The sequence below is a fragment of the Pteropus alecto genome, unplaced genomic scaffold (genome assembly GCF_000325575.1).
Source record: "Pteropus alecto unplaced genomic scaffold, ASM32557v1 scaffold123, whole genome shotgun sequence".
Lineage (NCBI taxonomy): Eukaryota > Metazoa > Chordata > Mammalia > Chiroptera > Pteropodidae > Pteropus > Pteropus alecto.
This window is the reverse complement of record NW_006433950.1, coordinates 5,227,117-5,244,732: the sequence shown is the minus strand read 5'-3', so window position 1 is coordinate 5,244,732 and position 17,616 is coordinate 5,227,117. Positions and strand designations below refer to the sequence as shown.

The following is a 17,616-nucleotide window of genomic DNA, read 5'->3' as shown; positions in this document are numbered from 1 at the left end:
ACTTACCAGATTAAAAACAACGGGAAAGCCCACATGCTCCACGCGCTCATTTGTATTGGTGCCATGTTTAGTCAGTGGCTTTTGTAAAATTGATGAATTTTGTCTAAAGGCAAGTGCAGACAGGCAAACAGATCTGTATCTGCTGTTATCCATTTAGCTTGACACACATGTGCAGAGGAACTATTTTACCTCGATTCTTGCAGGACTGATGAAGAGTAAATGCAAGCAAAGTCACGAACTGCACCATCGAAAAAGAATCACCGAATCTCAAGCTGGAAGTTAATTAATGCTTCCCTCCCCTTGAAATAGACTCACCCTGGTACTTAGACATTCAGAGTCAATAAACAATTGTTGTACACAGATCATCCATTAGAAGGTGATGGCAAGAATTTTTTAAGCAAATCTAAAATTGTAATGGGTGACCTAATCCCGCTGTAATAATGGGAGTGCCGAAGAACCATTTTTCATAGTATCTCATTTATAAAAAGGTCCATGCTGTCAGCTAGAAACAAGTGGAAGCTGTGAGGAGCAAATGGGGTAATACGAGATGGTAACATATTATTTTGGTACTTAGTACGCGATATGATATGAATCACTTGACATGCATGATCGCGGTGACCGTACAGTCCAACGAGCCAGGTGTCATCATCCTTCCCGTTACATAAACAAAGACCGGAGCACAGAGAGGTCAAGTGATCTGCCCGAGTCACAAAGCTACAACTGTTGTCCCAGGAAACTGGGCTAACAATCCTCAGACCCGCGTGTGCCAGGCACTGCCGGAGGCATGTTCTGTGCGCGTTAACCCGTGTCATCTTCGCGACGACCTTAGGTGGAAGCTATGTTACTATTATTCCTATTTTGCGGACAAGAAAACAAAGGTTTGAAAGGGTGGGTAAACTTAGGGTCACACGCGGAACCGGCTCTGCAGCGAGAAGCCTTTACTGCCACCCAGGAATCATACGATTATGAAATCCGCTCCATGGCAGCAGGGATGACAGAGCAGGGGTGCAGAGGGGACCGATCGTAGGAGGAAGACCTGGGTATGACACCTGGAAGAATGTCTTGCCTCCGACAGCAGCTGGGACTGATGGCTGAAGAATGATGGGGCAATGCCATTCGGAGCCAGGCTTGGACTCTGGGTCTCGGGCCACTCACGCTTTCCCCGTGTGCGTAGAGAGAAACGGGAAACGAACCTTTCAGACGCTTTCCTGGAGTTCCCAACCAGCCTGGGACTCGATCGGGGTCTCTCAGGTGACAGAGAGAGCCAGGTGTACTCGTTTTCCTGACAGCCACTGACGCCCACCTCCTAGACACAGCAGCAGGTGCAGGTGGCCTGGCTGTCCTGCAGGAAGTCATCACGGGCCGCCTCCCCTGCTGGCCCCCTTCCCCACCCGGCCTCTGCGGCCGCCATCACCACAGCGCTCCCGGGCCTCCCCTCCCCCTTTATGGTTGTCAAATTGATTTCACCACCGCGATACCTATGGCTCCCAATGAAGCATAATTAAAAACACCATTTAATCACCCAGGAACAAAGGCAAACTGGGTAAGTGGCATTGCCACGTCAGCACATTTTAATTCACACCGCTCCTCTCCTCAGCCCGTTTGCAGAATTGCCTTTTCAAGTGAGAGTCCCCCGGCTGCCACGCACTTGCCTGTGACAGAGCTCCAAAGTAAACAGCATTTAGTGTGGCGTGGGTCCAAACGTATGCCCTTTGCCCAGTGGTAAAATCAGCCTTAACTAGAGCAGTGAAAAATGAATACATAATAAGTCGCTATAGAAAATACCGTCCCTCAACACACGCCCAAAATCTCCTTTTGAATGTGGGGTGTCCATTCAGTAGGGCCTGTGGAATCTCGTCGCTGGCATCCTTCGATTCAGTTAGTGACGGATTTAGCAGCTCATTATTAAAACTGTGTCATGAGCGATGCTGTGCCCCTGCTCTCAACTGCCCAGCCAAGTCCCCTGGGCTGAAGCAACGCGGAACATGGGAGCGGGTGCGGCATGGAGCGGGCCGGCAAGGTGCTACCGCGTGCACTCGGGGGGCCCCAGGACGACGGGCAGTCCCCGTGAGAATGCTAGGCCTTGGGACGGGGCCATCTGCCCCCCCCAGACCCTCTAAAGCACGAGGGCGTCGTACTGAGCTGTGCCACCCTCCCCACACGGAGACCCCGGGGCTTCTCGGGGCATTGAACTCGAACCCCACCCTGGTCCGGCCCCCTCCCGGCCTGTGTCTCCCCCACCCCTCCTCTCGTATCTCTCTGCTTTGGCCACAGAGGCTCTTTTCCTTCCCTGAGCAACGGCCCCACCAGCGCTTCCCAGGAAAGCTGCCCCCACTCCTTTCTCTGATCAGCTAGCCTAAGCCACCTGTCATCAGGCCCCAGCTGCCCTCCAGCCCCTCACCCAGTGGGTCCTGCCCAGGCCCTCACAAAGATCTGAAACCATCTCGTTATTTATTTGCTGCTCTATTGTCTGTCTCCCTACTATGGGGCAAGAGCCTATAGGCGTGGGGGACTGGCAGGCCCAGGGCTCACCACGCCCCGAGATGTGGGGGATGGTCAAGAAAGATCTGTTGGGGGGGCAGGAGGGAGGAGTCTCTTCAGATCACTCTTCTCAAGATAGCTCAGATGGGGGGGAGCCTGGTGGGAAGCGGGTGGGGACCGCTGACTCGAGGTGGTCCCAGGACAAGGCTTCCCTGCACCCTCAGCCGCACAGCTGGCTGTGTGGCCGCGAAAGCCCTCTGCTAGTTCGCAGGGGAGCAACCCGCTTCCCCTCGGCCCTGCCCTGCCGCTGACTGTCATGGTCCCGAGCAGCCCCCCTTTATCACCTCGTGCCACCCCTCCCGGAACCATCCCACGGGAGCACCCGCGGCCCTCAAATACACGGAGTTCGCGCCCACCGAAAGCCAACATCTCCTCGGAGATGCTGTGGCCTCACCTTGCGGCTCCACTTCAGGTCGTGGCTTCTGCAGCCCTGGCCCCGCCCGGAGCTCGGAGAACCGGCGCCACCTGGGCGCCGCCCAGGCCAAGCGCGCGGGCCCCCCCGCGGGCGCGTGCGGAGAAAAGCGCAGGACCTTCCGGTTTCGTAGCTCGTCCCTCTCACGTTTTTATTGTTTATGAATGTTTTACGAGGTACATGACACATTGGTACGAGAAGATAGCTCGCGAGTGATACACGTACATGGGGGTAAGCGCTAAACGTTATCAGGTATTTCTACGCTAGGGGTGCCGGCCAGCAGGTGTGGGGAGCACCGACGTGAAGGGGCGAAGCGGGTGATGTACATAGAAAACGATCCTGGGCGGGTCGCACCCCGCCTAAGAGCGAGAAGACACTCAGCCTTGTTCCCAGCGCCAAGGTGGAGGCCGAGGCCTGCAGGATGTGCTGAATTCCCAAGAGACCATCTTTATTTTATGTGGACTCTCCCAACTTTTAAATATCGGCACCTAATTAATGAAACATAAGGAAGAACGAGACGCGGCGAGACGAGACGACACGCTGAGCCGGACAGCCCCGGGGTGCCGGCCTGCGCCTTCTCTGTGCCACGCACTCGGCCATGGGATTTCCTTCGAGCCACGGCGACCCCGGTAGGCAGCTCGCCGTCTCCTTTGCTGATGAGGACGGGGAGGCTCAGGACCTGGGGGGATTCATCCAAGGTCGGAGAGATCGACTCTCACGACGGTGAAGCCCTGGCTGCTTTGTGTGCGGTGACCTCTCTGTGGCCGCCTTTGAACCAGCGCCGTTCCATGGCGGGAGAGATCTGGTCCAAAGGGTGCCTCTCGGCGGTGAAGAGCTCTCCACCTTCGAGATGCTGCAACCGCTCGGGAGAGAAGGCAGCGGGCTGGGGCGGGGGGCCAACTAGTCTCACGATTTCTGGGGTCGACAAAGGGCAGGAGCCAGGCCCCGGAGGGAGAGATGGGTTCACGGCAGCACAAGACAACACGGGCCCACAGACCGAGGAGGGGAGCGGGGAAATGTCTCTATCAGGTCACCTTATTGATATACAAAAATTCTAATATTTACGGAGCATTCAACTGCACGTCAGAAATCGTTCTAATACGTCTGCATCTAGAGCATTCCGTCTTGTCTTCGCCTCGTGAGGTGGTGCCTTCAGCAGCCCCATTGTACAAATGAGGAAACCGAGGCACAGTCACAAAGCTGGTGGGAGTTCTGATCCGGGCATCCTGAGACCAGAGCTCAGGTTTTAACTTCTGCTCTACAGCGACCTGCTAATGTCCCAATGTCATCAGGATGGGGCATCAGGGTCCTCGAACCTCAGTCTCGCCTGTCATGACATGTGAATGGGGGAGTTACAGGAAAAAACATACTATGCCGGCTTGATCCATGAAGTGGTGTTAACAGGGCCGAGCGCCTTTCCTTAGATCTGGGAAACTTCCCGAAGGAAGGATGCCGACGTCATTTTCGCCACTTCTCCACAGGACTCACAGCGGAGGCCTTTACTTAGCTCTCCCTCAGAGAAGGGAAGAGACGACTCTTCGGTGAGCCATTTCTCTTCTAATTTATTTGGCCGACACGGATAGCAGCTACACAGAGACGGACAGGAGAATCTCCTGCCCCCGAACTTTGTGCAGAAGGACTGTCCCCTAGGACTTTGCACGAGGATGACGAGCCTCTGTGTCTGTGCTGTGCCATCCGGTGGCCGCTAGCCACATGCGGCTATTAAGTATTCGAAATGTGGCTCATGCAGCACAGGAGCTGAATTTTTTATTACAATTAAAATCGGACGTAAAGTTAAGAAGCCGCATGTGGCCAGCGGCTGCCACACTGGCCAGCGTAGCCTCTGGAGGGTGTAGTGAGAAGGTGGGGTAGGCGTCTCGAAGTCTGTCTTCCCCCAGACAACTTTAGAGTCGTCTGTTCTCGAGTCTCTGAAAAGGCTTAAGTCAGAGGAAAGTAGGTTAGGCTCGGCCACAGGCTGGGGTCGCCCCTGTCCCTCCCTTGGCCTTGGGAGCTGAATGGCTCACATTAAAAATCCAAGTGGGTGATAACATATTTTTTGGGGGGCGGGGTGGTGGTCTGAGGGGGGTTCTTGTTAATACCAAAGCAGATTATAACACTGTGTCATTTGAAAACAATTTAATAAGTGTGGGCTCCATTCCCTAGCCGTTTCTCACTGGGCTGCAGGTCCTACAATCTAAAAGAAGAATCTACCCCTACCGCCCTTGCCCGAGCCCAGGGCGAGGATGGAGGAGGGATGATGAACGCATCTTCATCCGCCTCCCGCCGAGACGTGTGCTCCGTCTAGGCTCTCGCTTCCGCAAGCAGACCCCTGAGTTCTGAAACGATGTCTGTCAGCTCGAACGGCAGGGGCATCGAAGCGTCTTCCTTTTCCCAGTGTGGCCGACATTCTGGCTTCTGATCCACGGGCAGAGTGCGGGCGATGCGGGACTGGCATCTGGAAAAGGAAGAACAGGCAAGTCATCCGGGAGGGGAAATTCCTAGAAGACCCCACCTCAAGCGACGCTGCCCACCGCCGTGAGGATAATCCTGCATGGAGGTGGCGATGATGGGAGGAATGAGTCTGTAAGGCAGAGAGCAGGGGTTTATGATGCGGAAGAAGTGTCTTTTACGGTGCTGGAACTTCTTTTTTTTTCCAATTCCCAGATTTGTATTACCTCTAGTGGCTCCACAGAAGCCAATCATCAGGGAAATTCGGTTACTCTGTCTTTAAAATGGTGAATTATTTTTTCATTATCTCAACTGTTATTTAAAGTGTGTGATTAAGCCATTATCAGATTTAAATGTTTGTGGGATTTCAATGTATTACTAGATTACTGGGAAAGATTAAATTGAATTTACTACATTAAAACGTCCAAGAATAGATTAAACAATATTACAGACCGGGATTGACTTTGGAGATCCTGGAGATTTACAAGTGTCCCAGCTTGCTCTGCTCAGGAAAAGGCACTCCAAGGAGAGACCGATTTATAAGGATATATGCAAATAGAGGTTAATAATCATTTCCACTGATGAATAGGTGGGGAAAACTTCCACAAAATTAAATTAAGAGGCTAGCAAGAGTTACTCCCTGAGGAAAACACTTAAATCACGGTTTTTATTAAATGGATTATTCATCAATACCGAAATTAATTATCATATGCAACTAAATCACGGCCTTGTAGGAAAAAAGTTGGGACACCATCATCACACTTTGGCAGGCAGCTACCTCTCAGAGAGATCAGCTTATTTAAAATTGGTCTGGCAAAGATAGTTGCTTTGGCTTTACTTATCTGGGGGGGAAAAAAAGGATCAGAGAGAAAGAAACACAAATCGCAATAAAGAACGAACGCTTTCTCTACTCTCTCGGAGTACATGGTGTGACAGTGTGTACACTGAAAAGAAATACAGACGCTCCTCGACTTACAGCGGGGTTACATCCCGTCAAACCCACCAAACGTCGAAAATATTATAAGATGAAAACGCATTCGAAACACCTAACGTGTCAAACATCGTATCTTAGCCTATCCTACCTTAAACGCGCGCAGAACACTTACAATAGCCTACAGTTGGGCAAAGCCATCTAACGCAAAGCCTATTTTCTAATAAAGTATTGACTATCTTAGGTAGTGATTTTTTTTTTTTTTACATGCATGTCGCTTCTGCACCGTTGTAAAGTCAAAAAAAAACAAAAAACAAAACAAAAACTCAGAAGTCGAACCACCGTCAGCTGGGGACAGTCTGTCCAATGAGTACATCTGGAAGAGACAAATGCGTCCTTCCCCACCCCCTACCCCACCTTCTCTGCATTTTTCTCTAAATCAGTGAACAGTGGTCATGCCCACTCTTTGTCTTCCGTGTAGGACTAACCAGGAAGAGATCCAGAAATGGGACATCCCGGACCTATACCCCAGCCCGATGGCGGAGAAGGTGCCTGACTACAAGACATCATCTTCCCTGGGGAGTTATTAATGGTGAGGGGAGCCCCGCAGGAAAACATACTTCAACTGAACACCTATTTTCTCGTGTGGCTAATTGCCGGACCGGCACGCCGTGCACTCAATCCATCGTACATTACACACAACATTCCAATATATCTTGAGCTCTCTGCATCAGGCCCTGATAATAGCGTCTGTTAACACGCACTAAGTACTATTATGTAGCACATCACTTCATAAATAATAAGATTAGCTGACCTCAGGGCCCCAAGAAGAGTAATGTGTTTAAATGTTCTCATTATTTATTTAAAACAAGAATTAAAGCAACAGAAGCTGCTTTTGACAATCCTCTTAGCATAAATATTAAACTGTTTGCACTGATAAGCCCCACACAGCACTCAAGAACAGAGAGTGCGTTCTGCAGACTACTTAATAATAGGTGTTTGAGACTGTGCCACTTCAGTATTTCTAGAGACAGTCTCTAAATCACAGGAAAGGGGTGGGGGAGCGGGGGAGGTGAATTAATATTCAAGGGAAGCTGCGACTAATTACAAAGGAACTCTGCAAAGCTTTTACAACTGTGCTTTCTTCTCTGCCTCAGAATTGTGATGTTCAATTTGCTAGGTGGGAAAAGTTATTCCAGACTGAGCGTTTCAATCTTGCGGCCGAGGGATGATGTGTGCACACATTATCCTGGTTGGCAGATTAAAGGGCTGTGATGAGTGTTGATCCACCCAGAATATCATAAGGCTGGTAAAAAGTCAATAGAGATGCTTTTTCACCTGTCAAATGGGTTTTGCCCCATCACTTTGAGAAAGGACTAAAAATAGGCACGGCCGAGGTTTGCTTAGGCCACGCTGGACAAGCTGCCCAGCCCGCCAGCTGTTCTTTTGGGGGGAAGATGATGCCTGGTTTTCTGCCGTTGTTCTTCTCCCCAAGGACTGGCCGATGTGGGAACTACCTCCTTTCCCGCAGGCCCCGAGAGGCTCAGAGCTGTGCATATTCACTGCCTCCCTCTAGGCTGGAGGTAGATCCCCGACTGGGTGTCTTCAGGATCTTCATTTAGATCTTTCTAGGTGGCTTGAAAGTCTTGCCTTAGTGCCCAGATCCCCTGGCCCATTTCCAAACGCTAGTGATTGGGCTCCGTGGAGGGCGCGGGGTTTGAAGTGCTGGATTTACCTCCGAGAAAGGACAGTCCCCACTCCCAACTCAGATGACATTGTCTGATTCAACTTCATGCCAGACTGTGGCATGGAGAGGGCTGAGGATTACTGGAAGGCATAACCCCTGTGGGGTTTTAACTTCTCGGGCTCAGTCACTCATTCTGCCTCTCTTCATCCCCACATCCTCAGATGGGGAGCTGGGAGGTGGAGGCAAAGTGTGTCCCCGGCACGCTCCGAGCTGCTCCTTCCTGGAGGCCCGGCATCTTGAGCGAGTTCCTTATCCTCCCTGAACTTTATGTCTGGGGAATGATGATGATGATGATACTGATGATATCAATAGCACCTTAATGGGGTGGTTATGAAGGTTAGTGAATTAAGACACGCGAAGTACTTGGAACACTGCCTGGCACATAGCGCTCGAAAATTATGAAATACTATCATCGCTATCGTTACTTCTGCAAGTGTCAGTGACGATGAGAGATGCCACCGAGAGAGCCGCCTGTCGTCCCTGTGTCCACCCCCTGCCCTCACGCCAACCGCGTGGGTGGCCTCTGGTCTGGCTCATTCTTGAAGATGCTCTGGAGATACAGAAGCAGCTCCTTGTGACTTGAATCAGATTGAGCCAGTGGCTGAATCCTGTCACAACGTGACATCCCAGGATGCAGAGGCTCACGTATTCCAGCTGTCACAACTTTCAGCGACAGGCTGAACGGCTCAGATTCAGGAAGACTCAGCGGTTGATCCCGAAGACCTGGGATTAACCGAAGGGGCTGTCGGTGGACTTGCCAAGCGGTGGCTGTTCCAGATTGATTTGGCATTTTATAGGAAATAAAGTTGGATTTTTCTGAGCACGCATATTCTACCGTCCCTTGCAAAGAAAAGGGGCCGCGAGTTCTCTTACAAAACGTTTTAAGAACACTGACGGGTGGACGTTTGTTGTCTCGTGTCTATTCCCACCTTTCCTACAAACTGGATTCTAATTTTCCTGGGGAATCCGTCCGTCCCCATGCTCAGCCCCGTGGCTGGGATGGAGACCAGCTCAACCTACCCAGCACTCCCACCCTCCCAGCCATCTGGGGCAGGAGCGAGAGTAACACCCAGAGGACTGGTATGGGAGGAGCGAAAGGGAAAGAATTTCTAATCTCCTGGTCTGTGAACTCCTAGCACGTGTGACCTGGGACTGCCACAGTCCTGCTGTCACCACGCAGCCAGGGCCTGGATCCTGGGAGGCGCTGTGAACGGCCGGATCGAGCCGCACTTTAAGCTCGGTACGCGGAGACTTTTCAGGCGCGTGAGCGGGTGTCGTCTGAGACAGGTCTTTCTGTCACTTGCAACCCGAAGAGTCCCGGCTGATAGGCTGGCCATGCTTCCCACCTCTCGGTTACTTCTCGCCCTTCGCAACCTCCATCCCATGGCCCTGCCTGCCAAGTGGATGCTGATGGTCCTCTCTCCAAACCGAGATGCGAGATGCGAGATGCGGCTGTGGATACACTGCGGTGTGTAGAGAGAGCCTCTGGGTATGAAGGCATGAAGCGATGGCTTTTGTTTTTGGTTCAAGGGATATTCCTCTTGGAGATAAATTTCAAAGGGAAAAAAAAAAAGTGCCAGTGTCACACCCACAGTGGCCTCTGGATGAGAATAAGCCAGTTTTAATGACCAGAGCTGGATAATCATTCTAAAGTTAAAAAAAAAAAAATTTCCCCTAAACTCGGTGTTCCCCAAGGGTAGCAGATTATTCTGAATCCTGCTAAATGAACAGTATGAGACTGACGGCTTCCCCTTTCCTCCTATCGTAAAGAAAAATCCTATTTTTAATGCTTTGGGCTAACAAATAAACTCGGATCTACCCAGAAACCCCTGCTCCTTTCCGGAAGCGTTGCGAGGGAGCAAAGGAAAATAGTATATCTCCCTCCCAAATTCGCGTTATTTCAATTCAGAGAACTCTTTAAGTCACCCCCAGACCTCTTGCTACTTAGGATTGATTCGCCCTGAATGATCTAGTGACAGAACCGAAAGCGAGTGAAGCGTGTCATGCCGGCTGGCCCGAGAGCAGATGGTCACGGTTCCCCCTTCTCCCCCCACAGGTGTAGCTCATGTGGGGACCCCTGGCCACCGATCGCCCCAAGGGCGACACTCAGAATCGGAGGACCAGGACTGCAGCTACATTAGTGGACACTGGCCGCCGTGCTAAAATCAACCACTTTAGCTAAAGTGTGTGTTAATTACGGGTGTGCGAACAGTCAATAAAAGGTTAATGCAAAAGTCAAAGGAGAAATTTCTTCCTCATTGCATCATTTCACAGACTAAATGACGAACATTATACTCCGTGTTTTTAATCAATAGGTTTTACAGTAATGTGCTGGCCATTGATTTTAAGAAAACATATACGGTCTTCCTCCTTGTCCCTAAATTTCGTAACAAATAAAGAAGGACAGGTAACGTTTCCATCACTCTTGATAAAACGATCGAGAAAGATTTCAGGAGAAAATGGCTCCTGTTAAAAGATTCCCCAGGAGAAGCAATCTTAAAAAAAAAAAAAAAATACAAAAAACTGGAACTCGACGGAGAAATATTACCAAGCACAGGCCACTGAGGAGACAAGAAAAATAAACTGCCAAGAGAATCCTTTAATTGGAAAGAAGAGAGCAGCTCCTGATTACAGTGACGACCGCATTTTTGTACGTTGTTTAAATGCCTCGGAGAGAATCTTAATACGCGGCACCATCTTATTTGCTTTTCACAGTGGCCTGAGGGCTGCCTTCCCCAAGGCGGAGCCGATGGCAGGGGGACAGTGAGGACGGGGCCAGGCCCTGGACGCCTGGCTGGCTGTCCTTCCCACTGCGTTCCATCTCTTTCATGGGTATCTGTTTGGACTACCATGGACCCTCATCTTTCCAAAATCAGATATTCAGGAGATTCCAAATCATTTCAGGGGGGGTAAAAAAAAAGAGCAAAACATTTTTTTTTCCTCATATCGCTCAAAGGACTGCTATGATGGCAAATGATTGACAAGACTTTTCTTCTTCTCATTCTAATGACTTTGAGGTTCTTATAGCATGAGCATCTATAGTCTATAGAAATAAAAGATACATGTTCATCTTCTAAGACCATAAACTATTTCTAATTATTTTCCAGAAGTGACCTTGAGAAAACTCTCTCGACCTCTTAGTTTCCTTGGCTGTTTTATGAAGTTAATGCTTCTTGGCTTCATGGGTTATGTGAAGATAAAATCAAATAATGTATATAAAAGCCCTTTAAAATATGTAAAGAGCCACACGGATGTGTAATTATGCCTCTATACCCTTTTTCCTGTGTGACACGGGTCTCATTTTTAAAACACGGCTGATCACGCACGCAACGTTGGCCAGAGGTGCTTGTAACACTAATAAGTAAAAATGAAAGAAGCCATACCTCTAAAGACTAAAGCGATTTAAACTAACAACTTCGTCCGAAAATATCCAATGACCTAAAAACCACAGTCTTCTTCAAGTCAGGTTTTTATTTCTGCAATTTTAATTAACAATGAGGAGTCGACAGTCATTCTGTCTCATGTTAAGCAGGAGTCCGTTAGGGTCTCAGCCAATCAGAACGCGTCCCCTCAAACAAGCCGCTATATCAAGGCTTAAGGGGCCTCGCTCACGTGGAAAACACCGCCATGGCATCAGATCGAATCTACATTTAACCTGCAAAACCGACAGCCACGCTCAGCATGGAAAACGCTGACGATAACAAGGGACAGGAGTGACAATCTCCTCAATGGCCTTACGTGTGCAGGGAGCAGGAGACCGACACGGGACCGAAGCATCTCTGTTCTCCTCGACCCCTCCAGGCCCATTAGAGTCGCGGCATCTCGTCACACGGCGCGACCCCGACGTCTAAGGATGAGCGTCTTCTCCCACGACACGGCATCTCGGTCCCCGACGGTCCTTGGCGTGCCGTCTCGGGGGGTTTTCACGCATTGTTCTGACTCTCCACGGTGTCTACCTTAAACGCTGCATTTCAAACCTAACCTCGAGTAAGAGGCCACCCCGTGCAGTTTTCTACAGTCTCACTGTGTTTTGCTCCAAATAATCTGTCTCAGTAGTGAGTGGTGAGTTTAGTATGCGGTCCGGTTTCTAATCATCTGACCCTCGACGCTCTAAATGAATCTATAACTTGTCTTCTTGGACTTTCTGTTACTGCCATCATGGCACTGAGGACGGCTTCACAAATAGATAGTGCCCTGTCGGATCTATCACAGGGCCTGTGTTGACAGAGGTGGTTTTATGAAATCAGCTTGTTAAATTTGTGTGACTCAGTTTACCCACTGCAGAAACTGCAAAAAACACTAAGCAAAAAAACAAACAAACAAACAAAAAAACTCCTAAATAAGTTTCAAAGAAGGTTACGTTCACCTTCTCTTTGAAAGGCTTTTAACCTCTTGCCTCCGTGTCACGTGTCAGTGACCCCAGATCAGCTACACGCATCAGACGCAGGAAAAGCCATAACTCGGCCTGTGGGTCAGCTTCTTTTTTTTTTTTTTTTTTTCATTTGGGTCAATACACCTTTTTAGCGGGTGGTATTTTTCAACCACGGCCATTTGAAAAGCTAGGCCTGACCAACTAGTTACAGAAGAATCTTCTTCTGAGCCTCACACTTCAGGGAAGGAGGGAGAAGCTTCATAGGTGAGAGCTTTCTTAGCTGCTTTGAAAACCAAATATCCGCCTAATGTTTTTGAACGCCACTCAGCCGCATGGATAACCGGCCACTTCCCAAGAAGTCGTTGTGCCATTCGGCTCAGAGGAGCCTGCCGTTTGGACCCTACACCCCACGTGCATGTACGGACAGCCCCTGGGGGCCGACACTGACCCTCTCACTGCGAGCAGAAGCAACAGCGCCAGCAAAGCCACGTCCGTTTAGGACTCAAAAGGCATTTCCCACACAAACGATGGTTTTCATAGTTCTCAATTCTTCTCCTTAACACCAGTCCTACCTATAATTTCTCTGAAATATAACGTTAATAGACTAGATAGCCCGATAACCATGAATATCACGGTGTTCGGTTTTATTTGATGAAAAAGAACATTGAGGGTTCCGACTTGGGATTCCAAGGAGGAATTTCCTTTGATGAGGGTTTCTTGGCCTCTGGACTTACGGGGTCTGGGCTTCTTCCCACTCTAAAGCGCTCTAAGCACCCCTCTGCCTGAGAGGAACCTGGGGTGAGGGCTCAAGGAGCTCAGATAGCACCTCCAGAAGGTCAGGGGAGGAAGAGATGTGGGCCACGCGAGCCTCTTGCAGGTATAAAAGTCAGGGACACTTTTTAGTCATGGAATGGCTCAAAGCCATCTCCATTCTTTCTTCCAGGGTCCAGTGGGGCGCCGAGCCCTGCCCCTTCTGCCGCCGGTAACTGCCACCCTCTCCCCGACCCATGTGATTACACCATGCAGTCCACCCGTCGCCTTGCCCCCCAGAAACTGCCCTTGCAAGTTTTCCAGAGGTTTTGGTTGATGTGAGAGCAAATGTAAAGAAGTTCTGGCTCATGGCATCACCCCTCTAGTGACATCCTCTCTTATGCCAAAAGACTAGTAATAACGCTAATAAAAAAAAAACATTAAAAACAGCCAGTAATAACTACCGAGTGCCAGGCACTGCATACGTCTTCTGTTTATAGGGCTGCCCTCAAAATGGAAACCGAGGCCCAGGTTAACTAACTCATCCAAGATTTCACAGCCAAACAGAGGATAGTCATGATTTGGCAAAACTGTCCGACTCCAAATCTTAAGTTCTTTTTACTATTCCGAAACACAGTCATCGAAAGAATCGTTTTGGGTCCTTGTTAAAAATATAGCTTTTTCAAAGGCAGCTGCCCCCGGTCAGATTCTCCAGGGGAGGGTCCTGGAGCCCGGATTTTCACAAGTGACTCTGCGGATTAGGCCAGTTTGTGGAAACACTGCACCATGTTAACTGCCACAAGAGACCTTGAAGATGCTGAAGGCGGAAAGGGGTCGTGGTGTGTGTGGGTTGTGGACGTGAGTGTCTTGGGTCCATAAAGAGCTGACGTTAAATTCTTTGCCATTTCAGAGGATACCAGACTCAGAGCTGGTTTGTGCAGACCTGCAACCTGGCCCTCCGAGCAGGCACCCGGTGACTGCACGGGGTCCAGCGCAGAGAACAGGCCTCCTGGAGTCTTCCCCTCTACCTCGGGGCCCCCGACAGGCTCGTGGAGCCACTTAACATGTGAGCCCGCCTGGCCCAGCACCGGGGCGCAAACCCAGGGGGTGGAGGGTTGAGAACCATTCTATCCCCAGGTTCATTTGTCGGCTTGTCAGTTACATAATGATGGTGATGAATGGGCTACCTTGACAGCTGAACATTTAGGAGCTGCTGACCTTTGATCTCTGGCCACATGATAGGGTCACCTGAAACCTGCATGACTTTTACCTGGCCAAGGGTAACAACATAAAGGTCAAATGGGCCGGCCGATCGTATGTATCGGGTCTGAGGCGGCCTGGCTGGGAGCTTTAAGAGAGGCCGGCTTGGGTTGCCTGGTGCACAAAGCTATGGGACCACTGCAGAAATGTGCTCAACAAAAGGTGTACGATTTCAAAGCGGTCTAGAGTAACTTTCCTTGCGAGGGAATAGAAAGGACTCATTATTTTTAAAGGGTAACAATGAAAACAAACACTTTGGAAGAAAATATATTCTGCCGGTGGCTCTGCCATGGCGAGGGACGGCGTACGGGAGTAGGACTTAATGAGTGACATGAATGCTATACTTGCGACACGGCAGAAGGACCGATTTGATGCAATTATTGGAACAAAATCCCCACTGGGTAATGTCGAGCTCTCCTTTCAGCCACAGAATACGGTCTCTCCGCTGTCCTCTGTCAGCACGGTGCCCCACAAAGGACCGTGATTGACAAAAGATAACCCCTTCCAAATTTCATGACTTCCCTGTTGCTTGAAACTTAAGTAAAGTTTGCGTGAGACAGTCTCAAACTTCAGAAGGATTCCGGAACAGCTTACGATCAGAAATTCAAGGCAGCTGTGATTTTTTTTTTTTTTTAGATGCATTATAACATTCAAAACAAAAATACCAAAAAACCTTTCTTTTCGAAAATCTGAAGATGTTGCTTTTTGACTATTTGCTTAAATTCCATTTACTGAGAATCAGATAATAGTAGTCACACAGGTAATTCATATTTATGAAAATGAAAGCTAAAAGGCTAATGGCACTGATTTCCAGAATCTAGAAACTTCATAACCCACGGAAGAAGCAGACATTACAGAGAAATCTGATTAACATCAAGAACCTGTTTTCTACAAAGGATTTTCCCCTGCAAAGTCAAAGGCTGACAGACAGACTGCCATCGGAGTGTAATCCACTCATACTCCTGAGAGATGAGCAAAGCAAAGGACAATGGCTTACAGAATAAAAGGCCAGCTGTTCTGACTTTGGAATGCTCATTTGAGTTGTAAGCTGTGACATAAATCTGAGTCGATGGTTCTCCCATCTGCTCACCTGTCAGTCTATTTCCACCGCGCTGCCATTTTTAGAACTACTTCCGTGTACACTGCTTAATTGGTTTTTGGATGACGAGGAAGATCTCCCAAGTTTATTTTAACCTTATTCAGAACACGAGGCCTTTATTTCTCTTTAGGGACATTTGCTAACGGGTCAGGAGCGCGGACAGGGGAGAACTCGGTGCAGCCCCATACCGACGGCGTGGGGGCAGTCCAAACTCAGAATTAGAAAACGCTGGGCCAAAAATAAAACGCCAGCTTATCAAGGACATGCCGGTCTTCTGAGGAATTCGTGCTGCGCACTGATTTAAAAGCTGAGCACAAGTCAAAACACTTAACAACGGTCCACGAGTCCCCCCGTTATCTATCTGCCCCGGGTCTCTCACCTTCTCTCCTGCTCATCCAGCTTTTCGCTTTGCTCCATTCCTGTTGGCTTATCTGCTCTCCCCCCGAACAGGCTCAGAACACTCGCAGGGGATTAGCATCTACTGTTTCTTTGACCTTGAAAACTCTTCCCCTCACGTGTCCTCGTGGCGTGCCCACCTGTCCTTCAGGTGCTGCTGAAACGTAACCCCATCCGCGAGGGCTTCCTTCACTTAAGACGGCAACACGGCCCCTCTCTCCTCCTCCAGGCGCTTCTCTCTACCGTGTTTCTCGTGTGTTTCGTTTTTCCGCGACACTCGATGCCATTTGGTGTGAGTGTGTAAGATGAACTCCCTGCAGGCAGGGATTTCTGCCTCTGTCCTCCGAGCCTAGAGCAGAGTTTGGCACATCGTAGCCGCAGTGAACACGGGGGAATGCAGGAATGACTCAAAGCGGCGTGCGTCTGAACTGTACCTTCCCGAAACGGAACTCACGTTTCCCTGGGACATAATCAATTTTATAATAACAAGAGTAAAACTGCGAGGCACAGTTAAAGGAGGAATGATACCAATATTGTTATTACCCGCTGACAGGGGAGGATGGTAAGGAAGGGAGCCCATTGGTCTGAGAATTCGGGACTGGGGTTTGCCACGACCGTATCCTGTGATCTTGGGCCACATCTTGACTCTCAGATCTGCAAAATGAAGGGTTGGGTTAAAATAATCCCTAAGATTTTTCCCATCTCTAAAACATTGGGATTTGATAAATACACATTATGGTTTATCCCCACCTAACCCCTGACCTATCTCATATGACTCTCCCTACTGGGGTAGGAAAGAGAGGTGGTACCTCAGTTGGGGAGGTGAGTAAGTGGCGGCCTCGCTCCAGGTCACGTGGCTAAGTCAGTCGTACAGCCGGGACTGAACTCAGGTCGCTCGCTAGTTTGGCATTTTTCTTCTCAACTGCGCTTCCTCTGGTAGCGGAATCGGAAGCACTGCTAGTTGCTGTTACTCCGATTCGAAAACTCTTTTTGCGGACCTGAGCCCCTCAGAGCTAAGACGCGCCTCCCACAGACCCCGCTGGACACTACGTAGTCTAGCCAAGGAAGCCAGGGGTTCCTAAAAGCTGCCACTTCGTTTCAAGATTAGAGACAATAAACCGCTCCATCCGCCCACGCCTGTTCTAGGATGGAAACCGAATTGCCTTGCGGTGCGGCTCTTCTGCAGGAGGCTGGGAAGCCCAAGCAGCAGAAGCCCTGAGACCCCTGTGCGAACAAGGCAGCTGAACGCCGAAGATGCCGGAAACAGCCTCGTGGACAACCCACGGCAAGCCTGCATTTTATATCCCTAGGAACCGAACGACACTGTTTCTGCAGCTAACACTTAGAAATTGCAGTCGCTTTGGCCCACGTAACTCTCTGTGCCTGGGCTCAGTGATCAGGGAGGGTGATAACGCAACGCAGCTCACCAAGAGTTGCCTGATGAGAAAGCCAGGATTTGGGCAGAAGACATATTGCAATTGTTGTGTGTATATGTGTGTGTTCTCATTTATCCACTCGCTCATTCGACAGATTTTTACTAGGTCCTAGGATCTAGAAACACAGTGGTGAACTAGACAAAGTTCCTGGTTTCATGGAGGTTTCATTCTGGTGAGGGAAGACGAGAAACATGAGTGTCGGCTATAAACAGCGTTCAGCTGCC

At 49.6% G+C, this 17,616-nt stretch overlaps 1 protein-coding gene across 4 annotated transcripts in view; it reads right to left on the bottom strand.

Annotated features, from left to right (window-relative positions):
• Positions 1 to 3,087: 3,087 nt before the first annotated feature.
• Positions 3,088 to 17,616, bottom strand: part of FTO (FTO, alpha-ketoglutarate dependent dioxygenase) — a 331,224-nt gene continuing 316,695 nt past the window's right edge. For 3 of the 4 annotated variants that reach the window (XM_015586964.2, XM_025044569.1, XM_025044567.1), the window contains 2 exons: positions 16,500 to 16,610; positions 3,088 to 5,408 (listed from right to left, as the gene is read on the bottom strand). In XM_015586964.2, the coding sequence (XP_015442450.1) occupies positions 5,255 to 5,408; positions 16,500 to 16,610 (265 nt within the window). In that variant the 3' untranslated portion in view covers positions 3,088 to 5,254. The remainder of the gene's footprint in view (positions 5,409 to 16,499; positions 16,611 to 17,616) is intronic. The other variant, XM_025044568.1, reaches the window with a different exon arrangement.